Source organism: Aythya marila (genome assembly GCF_965140915.1).
Source record: "Aythya marila genome assembly, chromosome: 4".
Taxonomy (NCBI): Eukaryota; Metazoa; Chordata; class Aves; order Anseriformes; family Anatidae; genus Aythya; species Aythya marila.
In genome coordinates this window covers 31113663-31130532 of record NC_139045.1, presented here as the reverse complement: position 1 = coordinate 31130532, position 16870 = coordinate 31113663, and the positions used below count along the sequence as shown (strand labels likewise).

General features: G+C 35.2%; 1 protein-coding gene across 2 annotated transcripts in view; it reads right to left on the bottom strand.

Moving 5' to 3' along the window:
• Positions 1-1877: 1877 nt before the first annotated feature.
• The window catches only part of MAP9 (microtubule associated protein 9), a 70095-nt gene continuing 55102 nt past the window's right edge, over positions 1878-16870 (bottom strand). For both annotated transcript variants that reach the window (XM_082758606.1, XM_082758607.1), the window contains 8 exons: positions 15813-16066; positions 14786-14841; positions 14098-14263; positions 12831-12920; positions 11989-12150; positions 11392-11537; positions 10523-10655; positions 1878-5473 (listed from right to left, as the gene is read on the bottom strand). In XM_082758606.1, the coding sequence (XP_082614732.1) occupies positions 5351-5473; positions 10523-10655; positions 11392-11537; positions 11989-12150; positions 12831-12920; positions 14098-14263; positions 14786-14841; positions 15813-16066 (1130 nt within the window). In that variant the 3' untranslated portion in view covers positions 1878-5350. The remainder of the gene's footprint in view (positions 5474-10522; positions 10656-11391; positions 11538-11988; positions 12151-12830; positions 12921-14097; positions 14264-14785; positions 14842-15812; positions 16067-16870) is intronic.

Below are 16870 nucleotides of genomic sequence, written 5' to 3'. Positions count from 1 at the left end.
CTGCTGTTTTTCCATATTTTTTTTGTTGTAGAGCAGTATATGGGGAAGGCTCACCAGTGTCATCCACACAGTTAAAATGTGCAAAAAATTTAAATTTAAAATCCACCAGGGTATTATTGTTATATGTTACCCTTGGGCACTGAAACAGTTAAACAGCGGAACATCCTATTTCACTTGTTGGGAGGTAATGATGCTTGAAAACAATGTTAGCCTTGTATCATTTTTTATCATCAAGGGCCGGGCATCCCAGTTTATATTCATAAAAATGAATATATACTCATTTTATATTTCTCTGCATGAAAAATGATTAACCTATAATGGAAGTTCTCTCTTGTTCTTTAAATGAAGAATTGATGAAAAAAACTTTCCACTGTTTTAGCCAGAATTTAGCCAGAAATAAAAGCATTACAGTCTATTCATAAAAGAAGTAGAAAAGGAAAATGCTTTGCAATATTAAGGGCTTTTCATCTGTTATGAGCGTAGGTGCTAAAATTATGTGTTATGTTGAAAATACAGCTTAACTGTCTGCATACAGTCTGATAATATGAACAAACTTCTCCACACCCCAGGCTGAAACAATGAGGTCAGTTTTGCTATTACTGATTAGCCATTAAAGTCTAACCAAGATAACTTACTGGTATTTGAGAAATTGTTCTTTAAAACCAACAGTTCAGTAGAAACCTGCAGGTGGAACAACTATAAGTAGCATTTGATGGTGTTGATGACCTGAGAGAAGCTTGTGAGTAGAGCTTAGCTTTTGTATGTTGACAGGAATGAAGTAGTTTGGGTTGTGAACGTTGCTGGCAGCCTTGGTTGCAATGGCTGAGACTGGGAAGCTCTCAGTCCTGCAAGAAGGGAACAAGACAAACAGCAGAACCACAGCCTTGGTCTTCAGGAGAGCAGATGATGGCTTGTTCAGGGAGCTGTTGGGCAGGATCTCACAGGGGACTGCCCTGGACAGCATTATGAAGTTTGCAATGCCACACAAAGCAAGACTTGTCCTCTGAAAACCAGGCACATTAGGGAACATTTTGATATAGCAGTGAAAAAGCTAGACAGTGTTTTAGTCATACTCAGGTGACTCAGTTCAACACACAAACAACTGAGCGAGATATAGCAGTCCTGGGTACACAAACCAGGTAAGAGATGTTCTAATGGCCTTATATTTTGTGAATATGAAACAAACAAAAAAAAAGTATCACAGAGACCTGTGCAGAGTCTTTCTTACCCAGAAAAGGAAATTGAACAGAAAATTATTTATCCTTAATGTCACCTTATCTCCTCGTTTAGTTGATGTATCTAAATCTCCCCCTGCTGAGACAGTTTCTGAGAAAGAGGGGTACGGTGTTTTGTTACCTGTCAACATATTGCCTGGACAGCTCCTGGTGGATAAGGGATTCCATTTTTGGAGGTCTTGATGTAGTGCATAAAATTTTTAAATTTGCTTAATTAGGCCATCAACCTGTCCCTTTTAGTGTACCAGTGCAACAACTTAATGACTGAATAAAATACTTTGGGAAAAAATAAGAGACTGTTCGTCTTCCATGTCATTACTTGGAATCCCTTGCACTCCTTAAATGTCTATTTTCATGGGTGTGGCAGCAAGCAGAAGTGAGTGTCCATGAACCAAAGGAGAGGGCTGTACTATCAGAAGCTATAACTTGAGTGGGATATAATTCCCAGGCTGTCATATGAACAATGGTGAAAGAATATGTTGTGCTTAGGGATAGTTTCTAGTTCACTTACATGCATAACAGCTTTAAATAAGATTTTATATCCACAGATCACATGAAAACATTGATTCCATTATATTAAAATATATTTTATTAATAAATATTTCCCCTCTGTAAACATAACAGGATTTACAAATAAATACACATACGTTTTTATAAGTTACTGTACATGTGTACACCTCAGCTCCAATTTTTTATACATCATGCATTAACCTGTCCAAAGTTTTACAATGCAAGATTAGACAAAGCTTGCAAAATTTTATTATAAAAGTCGAACACAGAGTTTACCAACTGTTTTTTCCATGTGTGTCTTTAGATCTTCAGCATTTTTATCTCATTGAAAAGCTGTGAATTTATATGAGTTTTTGGTATATCACTCCTTTGCAGGATGTCACCAACATCTTCCCACTTATATCTTCTGTCAAAATTTTCTATCCAATCATCTAAAAGCTTAAAGTGAGTAACAGTGCAGTATTCAGATTAGCAATAGGCATGTGATATACCTTTTTCCAGCTCTGCTGCTACCTCTAACAGTCTTTTTATTTGCATCCCTTAACTGTAAGCCTGTCAGCACAGGGACTTACCTTACTTGCTCTAGCTGTACACTGCAGAAATAAAGATCTAGATGATTCAGCATGCCAAGTTTCACACAGGCTGCATGCTTTGTCTCAGTCTCTCCTGATTATAGCTGCACAGCAAAATTTCCTGTCTCCTATACATTTCATTTTCCCATGAAATTACAGCGCTATGGTTTCTTTACTAAACCTGAACTCAAGGCTCCTAGTGCTAAAAGCCTTGCAGGCAATGCACATCACTGCTCCAGCCTAAGTGCCTGAATTTGTTCCTCTCCCCAACCCCACCCCTAAAAATTTGGGTGGGCTAATTTGAGCTGGCAGTTCTGTCGTATTCTGGCTGTGCTTTAATTCTGTTATGTCTCCTGCTGGTATATGTAATTTTACCCTGCCTCTTGGATTGTCCACTGAAGCTGCTCTGGCTGTGCATGTTCACAACTTCTTCAACGCTTCTGTGAGCACTGAACTTTTGCTTTCTCTCTGGATACTAACACAGTCATTATCACACCGCTACTGCTGGAAAAAAATGCCTGACCTGCCACAAGGTAGCAGGAAGCAAGTGGTAGGTACCAGCAGAGACCTGCTAAAAAATTGCAAACCACAGCAGGGCTACCATGAATGAGGTGCCAGCAAGGCAACTGGAAGTCAAGATGTGCAGTGTAAAATATGAGTCAATGTACTCAAAACCTGGGGTAAAGATACACCCTAATCTAAAAGAAACCATATCAAACCTGCAACCACTCCTCACAATGGATCAAGTGTGCTGGATTTGCATACAGACAAATCATCTGACAGATCACAACTATTAGCGAAACCTCATAATTGTTCTCAGGATTAGCAAATACTTCTTCACAAAGTGAATAGATGATTTGCAACAGAAAACTGTGCATCTTATAAGCCTTCCTTTACCCTTATTTACTGAGAGAAATTAGGTTAATGACGATAACTACTCCACTACCGACTGTTCGAACATATTTCTATTTCTGTCGAACTTTGACAAAGCTCTGAATTATGCATTCACAAAACAAGAGTGCATACTAACAAGGATGAACAGAACCATATTCAACCATAAGGAAAGGAGATATCCTTATGAATTTCACTTTTACATATACACCAACAATAAATTTCACCTACAAAGGATTATGGCAATAGAATAGTTATGGCCAAAACAAATGCATTTAAATCATCAGTGGCTCTCACTAAAATGTAACAAACAAGCAAACAATGTCAGGAACTGAAGAAGTTCCTCTGCTTGACAGTCTTGTGTTTTTTCTCTTCTGAGAAGATGCCCCAGCATTAAATGAAATACAGAATTAATGAGTATCTCAGTAATTTATAAACAGAATAAGAGTGTAAAAGTGCAAGTTTACTTCTCAAATGCTCCTTCCCAAGGAGGTTGTCAGTCTAAACAAATGCAAGATTTTCATTTGAGAAAATACGTTTATAATTTATGAACTAGGGTTTTTTGTTGGTTTTCTTTTTCTGAATACTCACTTGAGGAACAAATCTGACATGATTATTAAAATTAAAGTTAAAAAACACGTAAGTAACAGCCTGAGTTTAGACAGCAGGCAAATAAGAGATGTGAAGATCTCTAAAGATCTCTAGTCTTCCCATTGATTCCAAAATAGTGAGGCAAATAGCCATGGGAAAAAAACACAAAAACAAACCAAAACAAAAACTGAAGTAGTTTTAATAACTTTCTACAGCAACTGGCTCATTAGCGATGATGAAAATGTGTTTGGGAGGGATTTATTTGATCATGGAAAAACAACAACAGAAGTCTTTTAATTAAGTTCCAGAAAAGTCATTTTCAGTGCCTAAGATTGCCTCAGAAGAGCACCACTGTTCTGCCCGTGCAGTTTTTATGTAAGATTTTGAGTGAACTACAAAACATGCTTCTAAAATAGCTGTTTCCTGTAGGAAACAGGAAATAGATGGAATGTATATGAATACCTGAAACAGAATTAACAGCTACAGTCTCAGCCCTGGATCATTTTACATTTCACCAGTTCCAGTTCTTTTTTACCATCCCATAGCAAGCTGGGTTTGGCCCCATGAAAGGCTGTTTATCCATGTTGCACTTTTAATTTAAAAGCTATTTTTATATTTCACAGTGTAACATAATCAAAGGGTTAAATGTGTTCTCTGCAGCTCATCTCTTAATGCATGAAAACATCTCCCCACCATACTGCTTAGCTTTGTCTTTGCTCTACCTCAAAACAGCTAACATCTCCTTCCCCATCCTCCTCCTGCCTTCACCCCACAGTTCTTCCACGCTTAACTCCCCAGTCCCATCTTCCTCATGGCAGGAGCGTTCTTGATCATGTACTTTCTTCACAAATACACTCTTACCTACCACATAAGAACAAGAGCTGCTTTTGCCTCTCCACTACCCATTTGAAACTGGTCTTGCAGATAAAGGGAGAGAAGCATTTCAAACACATCATCTAGCATTACTGTCCTTTCATCCTGCACATACAGTTTAGCTCCCTTGCTTGTACGTTCCCTTTTATTGCATTGTTTATCACCTGTTCATCATCTTTTAATGGTTTATAAATAGATTGTCTCTAAAACATTTCTGAAGGCAAACACTTTAGTCCTTCCTTCTTTTTTTTCCTGATTCTGAATATGCACAGTTGCAACTGACCACTCATTTTGAGCAATTACTGTCATTACTCATGCTGAATAGTAATAAGGCCTAATAACTTAAATACAACCATTCTGCTAAATAAACTGCTACTCATCGTGTGAAAAAAAAATACCAGAGTACAGTCTCACGTATCCTAAATGGAGACTTCCACAAAAAAAGGAATGAAGGAACATAGTATTTAGCAAGACTAAGTTAAATGCAGAATTACAAAAAATAGTGCATTTGCTAAAGCACTGGAAAAGGACAACCAATCTCCAGAGATCGTATTAACTAAAAAGAAAGGATGCAACTTCTATTACTGATTCAGTGAAAAGCAGATGTTATTGAAATAAATGACTATTCACTGTCAGAAATTTGCAAACGATCTTTTCTCACAGAATGCAATAGACCGCTCAGTAATTCCTTGAATACATGACTTTACCAGGTGGACTCCAGGGAGAACGCACTTCATCCCCACAGGCAGCCTGGAGCTTCTTTTGCTTCCTCTCAAGCTGCTCTCTCCTCTCTGTCTTTTTCTAAGGAAGAAAAAAATGTTGTGTCAAAAAAAGAACTCTACCAATGGAAAAGTCAGAATTATTGCTACACCTTTCTTGGATAAAATGAGAAGTTAACACACAATAGAGATTTGCCTTTTGGAGCTTAGCACATCCCGTTTAGGGATTCAGTCATGCACATTGCACAATGCAACACAGAGGCTGCACACTTGATGTCGCTTACAATTAAGGTGACAGTCTCAAGGATGAGCTGGCTTTGTGCACTAGCTAAACAAAAAATGCAACAGAAAGCCTAGTGGATTAGGTATTGTATTTGTCTTGCATGTATTAGTCTCAATATTTCTTTTAAAAGGATACTTACACAGTGCTAAATATCTCTCATTACATTAATTTTGATGCATCTGTGTAACTTTCTGTACTTATTAAATCACACTTGCCATGAGCTAATCTAGGAAGTAAACAATTATAAACAAACCTCCATCCATTTTATAAACATTGTAAGGTTCTGATGATATTTTCTATTGTTTCAAACAGCAGTGGTGAGTTAGGATGATGAAGGATGAGCAATACTTGCAACGGTATTTTTGTGCCCGATTAAAAATAATAGTAAATAATTGCTAATTAGTTTCTGAATAGTAGGTCTCTTGAATATCATTAGTTAATGTCTTATATTGTTCTGTTCTACATAAAATAAGTGTTCTTCTTTGTAAAGATACCTGTCATTTCATTGTTGTCGAGACCAAAAATTTAAGAGTGCATCTACCTTGGCAATTTAGTATACTGGGGAGTTCTTTACAGGTGCAAATTTTCCTTTTATCACACTCGTAGGTTTGTGGAGTATGCATGAGCACACCACTTCCTGGCTTAAGGAATATTTCCCTCTTGGTGGAACAAAGGTTGACATTATGAATCAGAACATCACTTAGGAGTGTCCCATTAGACAGGTGGATAAAAAGGTCCTCGAGCTGTTGGCTTTCTAGCACACAAACAGCGCATGCCTAGGAACAGCAGATGGCATACACACCATTAGTAATAAAGATGCACTGTGGATATGCAGGCTTAAAATCTTAATCAATTTGCCAAATCCAACCTTGGTTCTTTCCTCTGTTGCAACCTATCAGCCAGTATTTTGAAGCACCATCAAAGCTTAATATTTTCACATGTGAACTACATTGCTGTGGAAGTACTGCTCCTTGAAGATAGCTCTAAGTGGCACTCTTAGAAAACCCACGACCCCATCCCTCTGAGGGACACTGCAAGATCCCATGATCCTGGCAGAGTCTTTCTGTTATTCATAATTGAGAAGAGAAATAGTGATGTTACTGCAGCTAAAGGAAGAGACTAGCAAACGGTGGTAGAGGAGTTATTGTAAAAGAGCTTGAGAGGAATTTTTCCTTATTTTATACATATACACCATTCAAACTTACTAAACGCTAGCTACAATTGTGACATGTACAAAAATGTAAGAGTACAACTAAAACATCAGCCCTATCACTATGTTTTTAAACAAAGACCTGAATGCCTTTGTTAACATAAAGACACAATTCAGTTAGGAATATCTATCTGGTCTGGCTAAATCAATGATTTCATGTTTTTACTAGTAAAGCTGATTATAAGCAAGGCAAGGTTTGCATGGAGAAGTAATGCCCTTTACTAAAACAAGTGATACAGAACTGCCAGTCTGCTAAATAATATTCTCTCTCTGTACAAGCTCTATCTTCCTGGGTTATAAGGGATAATTGAGATAAACTGGGCTCAAGTAGCACCATAAGATTCTGACTCCTCTGTCTAGAACAAATTCAAGATGCATTTCAGAGATTCTTAAAGGGAACTGCTTAGCGCCCTAAAGAGAAATGAATCTGCATTATCAGTGATATTTCTCAAAAAAAGATGAAAATATATGTGAGCTTTGGAAGAATATTCTCTATAATGGAAGAATATTCTTTATAATGGAACATGTATGATTCATGCTCCTGTTTGGTGTATTTGCACATATCCTGCATATGTACTTTTACAAACATTTAATCTTATTCTACCAATCTTAGAATCTGGATCTGTATTTGACATTCAAAGAGACATTAGAACACGTAATTGGAAATTCATTAAAAATAATACTTATTGTAGCAGTAGTGGCAATTACATGAGAAATAATGTCTTAAAAGTATGCATATTTCATGTTTATAAAGCACTCTTTACTGAATACACGTTGCACAACCGATTCATGTAGGAAAATGCCAAACCAAAGGTGAAGCATACGCACACCCAGGAAGGGACTTAAGGTTGGTTTGGATTTTTTAAATCACGTCTCTATTTTATATACTTGGATTTGAAGATCCCATGTTCATGACTGAATCTTGATGCTAAGCAGAGTCTTGGGTTAAGTTAGCTGCTTGTTTTTTCTAAAAATAAATTTGACAGGAAGCCTTGCTGACTTCTTCCCTGCCTTCAACACACACCATGCTTTTTATGTTCTCATCCTGGCCACAGTTCACATCTTCACAAGACATAATAAGTGATATAAATCTTCCCTAATACAATAAATAAAAGGTTATTTGCACTAATGAGAGAAGAGCAAAAGAAATATTGCAAGATGAAAACTAGAACTACAGTTTGTCATACAGCAGATGAAGTTGATTGGATTGATTTCTCTGTTTAAATTTTTTCACTCAATAGCCTGGTAAGAGGAATACATTTTTCACTTACAAAATTCTGGGAAGATCAGGTTTGTTAGCAGTATGACTGTCACATAATAACTGAATTTTAGATAGTACAGAGGACTTACAACATTTTAATATTATTCCTCTAACAGCCATATTTCAAACATATTGCAATACCAGGAGATTAAGATTCTAATATAGAAAGTATTTTCAGATAGATCTTATTAAACCACATGAAATGAATAACTCATATTAGCTGTTTGTAACCAAGAAAGCCAACAATTCTATTAAACTCATCCAGTACAATAACACTTCTTGCTGTTTTTTAACAGTGTTAGAATGCCAAAAATAGGTGTTGAGCACACTCAACCTCAAGGTAAAATTTCAAACTTCTTCTAGGAATCATAACCTTACTGTATTGATTTTCAAGAACTGTAAGTCTGAAAGAATGCACAGAGCAGCACTACTTCTCAACAATTCAACTAGGTTAACCAAGTACAATGGAGAACATAACACATTTAGGATACTCACTTTTTTCTAGGTTCTTACAAAAAAACATTTAATGATTAACATCTAAAAAATCCATCATAATAAACTTTCTACATGATTCTCCTGTATGTTCCACTTCTCAGACTAGGTGCATGTCAATGACAAATGTCAGATACTGGTCATAAAAGTAAAAAGTACTAAGTAAAAGCAATCATTTAATCAAGAAATACATCTAGATTGGCTTGAAGAGTACTTGATGAGTAGTAAGAGGCAAATATTATGAAAGAAATAAAATGAAAAAAAATAATCAGAAGCTTAATCTTTCTCAGCAATACTAAAGTATCTCAGCCCAAGATTATCCTTTTTATGTTAGTATTCTACACGTTAATAGCCTTTTTCAGGGCATTCATTTTCATGCCTTAAAAATGAATCTTCTCTTTTAAACTGTGTTATCAAAGATCGAAACAATGTCCTCTAAAAGTATCTGTAACAGAATTTTCATTAACATAAGAGCAGAATGTTTCTTATAGAACTTACAAGGAGGTTTTAAAACTTCTGCTTTACCCATGCATTATGATCAACACTTGGTTCAGGAAATTTGAGGATGAATTCACACATTTATTTCTGCTGAACTGCTAATGAACAAAAGATAATAGAATACTTCCCACTATATTACTCTTATTTTATTTCCCTTCAAACAAAAATCCCCTTATTTTAAAGAATACATTTAAGACTCTCAAAATCCTGCCCTCCTAGATTTGACAACAGTTTATCTATCTGCATGCAAACATCATCTGCACTCTCTTGATAATAAATTGATAACTTTACAAGTGTTTCTCTCTGCAGTTCATTGAAGGTGTGTATTTTCTCTGTTACTATACAAAGTGAAATATTATTCCAGCCAAGGAACATAAGGAACAGAGTCATTGCTGATATGCTATTTGAAATAAAGGTGTGTTAGCTGCAAAGCAAACAGAACAATCTCATCTATCACCAGAGAAAAAAAGCAGAAAATCTACCTGAAACTCTTGAAAAGACTTGTATATTTTTTTATAGTCTACCAATGGTTTAAATGAGCATGTGTAAGGATCTCAAGCCAGCTGAGTTACAGGATCCTATTCTTATGAATGGTAACAGAGCCCTTATGTACCGGATGTATGCCAGAAATCACAAGGAAGAGAGACAATGGAAGAAATGCTCTCAAACTAAGAAAACTTTGGAAGTCAACATGATGAATGACCGTGGCATAGGCTGAGGATGGAAAATGCAGATTTTTCTTTAACTAGCAAGTCACACATATTTAAGAAAGCATATGCAAAGAATATTAGCAATCTCTGCTCTAGTTTGTCTTTCTATTGCAAGGAAAAAAATATTGCCTTATTGTTGGGACTGGACTACCAGATTAGTTTACTGCTTAACAACTACGAATAAAACATGCTGTCATAGGGAAAATATAATTGGCAGCATTAGAATTTTGCCCTTTCTAGTCAATAAAAATAATCTTAAACCTCAGTGTAACTGCTTTTATCAATTTAAGGATTCCCCACTCTAAATGTTGCCTTGAAGGCAAATGCCTACACTGCTTCAGCTGGCAGTGCTGCTAGGTTTTGCTGGTTTTGTGCTGTACTGAGCTGGCAATTCAGAGACGGCTTCTCCTGACAAGGAATGGAAGAAAAGACTATGAAATTCAAAACTCTAAGTCATGTAGGTAGGAAGAATATATTTTCCATGTAAGCTAAAGATCAAGCACACCATCCTTTATCATTTTGTTCAAGAGTATCTGAGGACTAGCTATGTAATACTGCCATCATCTGGCCCCTTGTAACAGCATGAAACAGCAAGAATATTACATTACCATATACAAGTATTCACACTCATTACTACATTATTTTTTTTTTTTTACATAGCAAAAAAAAAAAGTTACCAGCCATCTTTCATATTCTTCAATAGCCTTTTTATCTTTTTCATCCTTCTTTGTCTGTTGTATTTCTTGCTTTCTTCTCTCTAGGATTTTTTCTGCCTTCTTTTGTTTTATATATTCTTCCTTTTTTTCATTCCTGTATAGTGAAAAAGAAGAATAGGAGATCACTGTGTAACAGTCTAAATGCTGTATCTGTGACTGATTAACTAAACTGACTCCAAAGAGATATTTTATGCATTTAATAACAGATCAAGAATATACATATATATTTATAAATCTTTGATGTCTGTTTTCATGTAATTTAACACCAAGGTATAAATGAAACTATTATTCTACCTACTATGGCATCATTTGCTCTATACTACTTTCCCCCTTATCTGGTATCACATAAAAATTAGATTTAAAAGTTCTGCAGGTAATATAGTAAATTGCACTCAGTCTCTTAAAACTCTTGGCTTGTAAAACTAACAAAGAATTCCTTCAGCAGACACATCTCACTTGCTTTTGAATACAGTTACATTCATGCAATGTATTCCAAAAACTTTAAGAATGATTTACCTTCTTCCTTCCTATTGCTTACTAATGAAGCATGAGACTAGTCACACAAGACATCATACTACTCAGTGAATCTTACTTCTCAGTTGTAGTACCTCTGCCTGGGCTGAGTCTTTTGGGGAAGAAATTATTTAAGTTACTAAAACAAAAGAAGCTGTAGAATGTGTTCTCACTAGGATTGTGCTTGCTCATGAAAAGCCTCATCCCAAGCAAGCCATTGTTTCCCAGTCACAAGCACATCAAGCACTCACAGAAGACCTACTGCACTTATAAGCAAAGGTTCTGGAAACTGATATACCAAAACTCAAATGTAGTACCATTTTTCAACTGCTGATATGTTGTCTTTCTTTTTTTCTTCAACCAGTTCCTCTTCTTTCCTCTTCCTGATTCTTTCAGACTGTTTTTCCTTTCTGCTTTGCTCTCTTAAATATTCTGTTTTTCTTTCTTTCCATTTTTCAAATGCCTGAAGAAAATCACAGATTCATCAGAAATCTTCCCCCTCATCTTTTTGTCAATGCTCTCCTCACTTACACTGGATTAATACTTTTGGTATTTCTTCATGTTCAAATTTTGGAATATTTGTTTGTTGTATTGCTCAGAAGGGTATTGCTCATTATATCTAAAAAGCACGTTATTTTCCCCACTACACAATAGTTCTTTGCCAATGCATTTATATGGAGTTTATTTTGTATTTAGCTAATAGAATCCAGATACAGAGAAATACTTGTCTGTGTACAAATGTAAACGTTAAATATTTACAACAGAATGGAATCTCACCATGTTTTCTTCAAAGATTAACTGTGTTCAGATTTTAGAATCCAGTTCATTCCATCTCTTGCTGGATTAACCAAAATTATTATCAGCAATTTCCTGAACTATATCTGAACCACCTTTATGTACATATTTCACATTACCTTCTGTGCTGCTTCCATTTTCTCTGCATTCTGTTCTTCTGCTTTCTTTCTCTTAAGTTCCTCGAGCTTCTTTTTTTCACTTAACTTCTTTGCTTCTTTTGCTTTCATCGCTTTCCAGGCTTCAAAAGATGCAATTGCTTCCTTTCTTTTAACATCTTCTTTCTAGATTGAAAATAACATTCTACATTTAAATATGCTTAAATATAAAATATGTATCTGTAGTTGAAAAAGTATGCTTTAAGCTCATTCTCAAATGTAGGATTAGATTCAGCAATAAAGAAATGGGTATGTAGAAAACATTCCAAGTAATACTCAAATTTAGTCTATATAGACTTTTCTATGCTCATTTTTAACTTAACTCACTCAAATTATACAAATGACTTTTGCAAAATGTGTAGAAAAACATGAAATACGTATTGAATACTTAAAATGCAAACATATTAAATACTTAAAAACCCAATCTAACAACTGTATATGTAAAATGTAAGAATCTCTTGGGATAGGGAGCAAACTCATTTTCCACCAGAAGATATGTTAAAATGTAATGCGTGAAAGGTTGAGTATCCCAAGGTCATTGCAAACAAACCTGAAACTTGATCTAATTAATTTAACACTTTTAACCTGGTACAAAGGTGTAGGGAAGCATTAGCCACACACCCTTTCGCACAACCACAACAATCAGGACATTAGAATCAGTTTCTAATTGGAAACATTGTTTCCAATTAGGGAAAACCAGAGGCCTTACAGTAGCAGACTGATGTAATTAGACACAAAGCACAGGTAAATATACTTCAGAGAATGATAGCTTGTCAAGTTCTCCTTAAACAAGAGTGTAAACAAACCTTTTCAGTATTGATCCTCAGATTTTCAGCTTTTTTCTTTTCATTTCTCTTTAATTCCAGTAGTAAAGCTCTTTTCTTTTCCAGCCAATTCTGTAAGAATATTAGAAGATTTACACTTTTAAAGTGTTTTTAAGCTGTAACTAAAGATGTTCGGTTAAAACAGGTGGATATTATTAGAGCAGCACCAATATAACGACAACCAGAATCACCCTCAGTTCTTCCATGTGCTACTTTAATAATTATCACACATAGAAAAGTGAGACATGGTTCAAATTAAACTATTTTAAGGACCTTCATGACAGATTTTTTTTGGTGTGATTTTTTTTCATGTTAAGTAAAGTCTAAGGTTCTACAATGATTGCTACAAAGGTGAAAAACCTTAAAGATCTTTAATAAAATCTCTTAAAAACATCAACTAGATGTAAGCATTAAAAAAAAAAAAGAAATATGGAATATTCTTATTACTTGGGATACAGGATTATTGTTTAGATTTATTGTCTCTCTTGCAAATACATGTAACTGAAGAGTCCAACAAAGTCCAACTGGGAAGAGTGAGACTCCAGGCACTGGTATGTGTTATGAGTCATTTGCAGAATCAGACTTCAATTGTCAAGGTTTAATTATATATTTGATATGCTGCTTAAAAATATGAGTGTCCTAAATGTAACCTATTCTACCTTTAAAACTATGCAGACTACAGGTATAGATTTCAGGCTCTAAATTTTGGGTTAGAACCATAAATAGTATTACAAACATATACCAATATGAACAACATCTATTAACAAAAGGAATGCATATTTTTCCTCACACATATTAGTAACAAAAATCTTCTGGAACCCACATACGAATTGTGATGAAATTCTATACGGAATCCACACAGGTTATCCTTCCAGAGAGAATACTAGACTTGTTTTTACTTTTCCTAAATGGCAACTGAATAGAACATACCAGAAAAAAGAAATTTTAAACAAAGCACTTACTTTTGTTAAGGAAAAATTAAAAATAAAGGAAAATATCTTACATATCTGAGAATAGTCTGACACAAAATTACAAAACACAGTATGTCCTTCTCATCTAGCTTTTAAGTTTGCAATTTGATGAAAGGGAATGGCCACTGGAATAAAAGGATTATTGAATCTGTAAGCATATGAAAATAAAATATATAACAATATTGATTTCATGAAAAAAGTGTTGTTGGCTCCTATAAGGCCTTTATATGCATAGGAGATTTTTATTTTTTTTACTTTGTTGTTTGTTTAAGATCTACCTGGAAAACAGCTGCTCGTAAACTATCTGCTTTGTCAAACTCTCTACTGTTCTTCTGCAAGTGTTTATTCTCCAACACCTTCAATGTTCCCAGGTATTGAGATGAAACAGCTGTAGCTGATGGAACAGCTTTTGCTTTTTTCTTTAAGTGTGCAGAAGACAGAGACCTGTAAAGACAGAAACATATTAATCATCCTTTCATTTACTGTAGCTGCTAGCAAGCAGCTTTTATTTCACTTGATACCAGAACTTACTGTGATTCGGTTTGTACATGCACTTGTGTGGGGATATGAAAGGAGGAAAAAGCACGTTTTCTTTGGGCAGGTTTATTACTGAGAAAACAAGCCATTATTCAACATATTCAGCCCAAGAGCATTTACAAGCTCCTTATACTTTCATCTATAAAAAAGCTTAAAACCTGTTAAGATAACACAAATTGGATTTACTGGTGGACATGAGCACATACTCATTATAGAAATTGACAAAAGACTTGGAGTCTAATTCGACAGAGGAGATACTGAGCAAGGATTATAATAACATCTCATCTCCTACGGTATCCTCCACAGATGGTCAGAAGTTGACAGCAGTTAAGAAAATGCTGTCAGAAAATGAGAGCGAAGTGGCATTGTCAGGGCACCTACGTACATCTTATGCTCTGTAGACTATGATAGACAGCATTGTTCTCTCACCTGCATGATGAAGGTTTTGAGTTTTGTAGAACTGTTGCCTTTGTTTCACTTTGTTTCTAAGAAACACAAAAGAATAGTAAAATTTCAGTCTCTCAGATAACAGAACTAGCTCAGGATGACACAGATTTTAAAATTTAACAAGGATGTTAAACATACATACTCATGAAAGCCACTCAAATACAGAAAGGGCACAGTACAATACTGTAAGAAAGTTAAAAAAAAAAAAAAACAACAACCAAACACCACCTTTTGGAATGTTTGGAATGGCATCTAGAAATGTTTCTTTGTATTATGTTGAAATATAGTCTATAGTTTATAGGTACAAAGGAATACAAAAAAAAATAAACGAACAGTGGGCTCCCCTGTTATATCAACATTCTTTAAACTGTTTTTAATGTTTAGCTTTAACAGTTACATATACCTACATATTTTCTTTCTTATGATAAGGTGTAAAGTACTTTGCCTCTTATTTTTTAATTAAGTCACATCATGGATTCCATCCTCTGTCAACATACACTGATCATTTCAACTTTTCAATCCTCAAAATAGAGATTTGGCATTTTAACTTCCATAAGGATATTTAATTAAGATTTGAAAACACACATTTTACTACCTTTGTCTGTTTTAAACTATTAGTGTGAAGGGTATTCCCTACGTCTTCCTTAAAACTATCCATAAACTTCACCATAAAACTATCCATAAACTTCACCATAAAACTTACTTAAAACTATCCAATTCACTGCACCAACCCTGTCTGAATTTAAGAAGCGTTTGGACTGTGCACTTTGTCACATGGTCTAAGCTTTTGGGCAGACCTGTGCAGTGCCAGGAGTCGGACTTGATGATCCTTATGGATCCCTTCCAACTTGGGATATTCTATGACTCTGATAATTTGTAAGTGCCTTGGGTCTAAAACTTTTACAAGCAGAGTTTTACACATTTAAGGTACCAAGTGCAAATTTCTTTACAAAACTTTTCATTGCACTTCTCATTGTTTTGAACAATAGTAAAAACACATAAAAAATACCTTGACAAAGTCCTCTGAAGTCATCTTCAACTCCACATGTTCAGACTGACCATCTACTGACGCTTCCTGTGCTGTATCAGTTTCTATTTGCCCTTGCACAATGTTCTCCTGTTTATCTGAACTGTCATCTGTTGACTTCTCTGATTTCTTTGTTTTCTCATATGCTGTCGTGGTCATTGCTTCTGTCACAGAAAGGGTTTTGCTAATATTATCCTCCAGTTTCAAGTCACTGGGGCTGGTATCCTTCCTCTCATCTAACAGGAGTAAAAAGATTAAGAGGACACATTCGCTTAGACAATATGTTAACAAGAATTTCATGGTTTCTCATTATTGTTATTTCTGTACAAGAAACATACTACTGAATTTCACATAGGATAATGTGCTTACTATATACAACCAAAGTTTTAACAAGTATAAGAGCATGATAACAGCATAACTTCCCAGTTGCCTCTCCACGTGAACTTGGCTATAGAGCAGAAACCAAAAGCAAGAGCCATTCTGATCACAGCAGGAACTCTTCACATCTAGAGAAGTCTACTCTACTACTCAGGTCTGTATGACAATCTGCGTAAAGAAAAAAAAAAATCTATGTGTTGTTTTACGGGAGTGTGGGATGCACAAGGATATAATGGAAAGGTTATTTCTCACCTCAGTGGTGAGGATTTAAGCAAAATGTCATGTCAATTTAAATGCATGCCTAAGTGGTGAAATTGCCAGTGAGGAAGCACTTTTTCAATAATACTTAAAAACATTTTTATCAGATCTGAACATACATTAATAGAGACCTAAATTTGTCAAATAATTAAGATACAAACCAAGAATACCTATGATAAATACCAAGTTACAGTCTTCTGATGAAAAGAAGTAAGTTTTGGATGAGAGTAACTCCAAGTTAACTGAAGAAAGGAGTATTGATGCTGACAATGTAAGAAATTTAATCACAGTGATGAAGGCAGATTCCAGGTGACAAATAAAATTCTGAATTCGTATGAACCATTTTTTATCTTCTGTTGATATGCAGCCTTTCATTTTTCACTTTAAGCTTATTACTAAGCTAG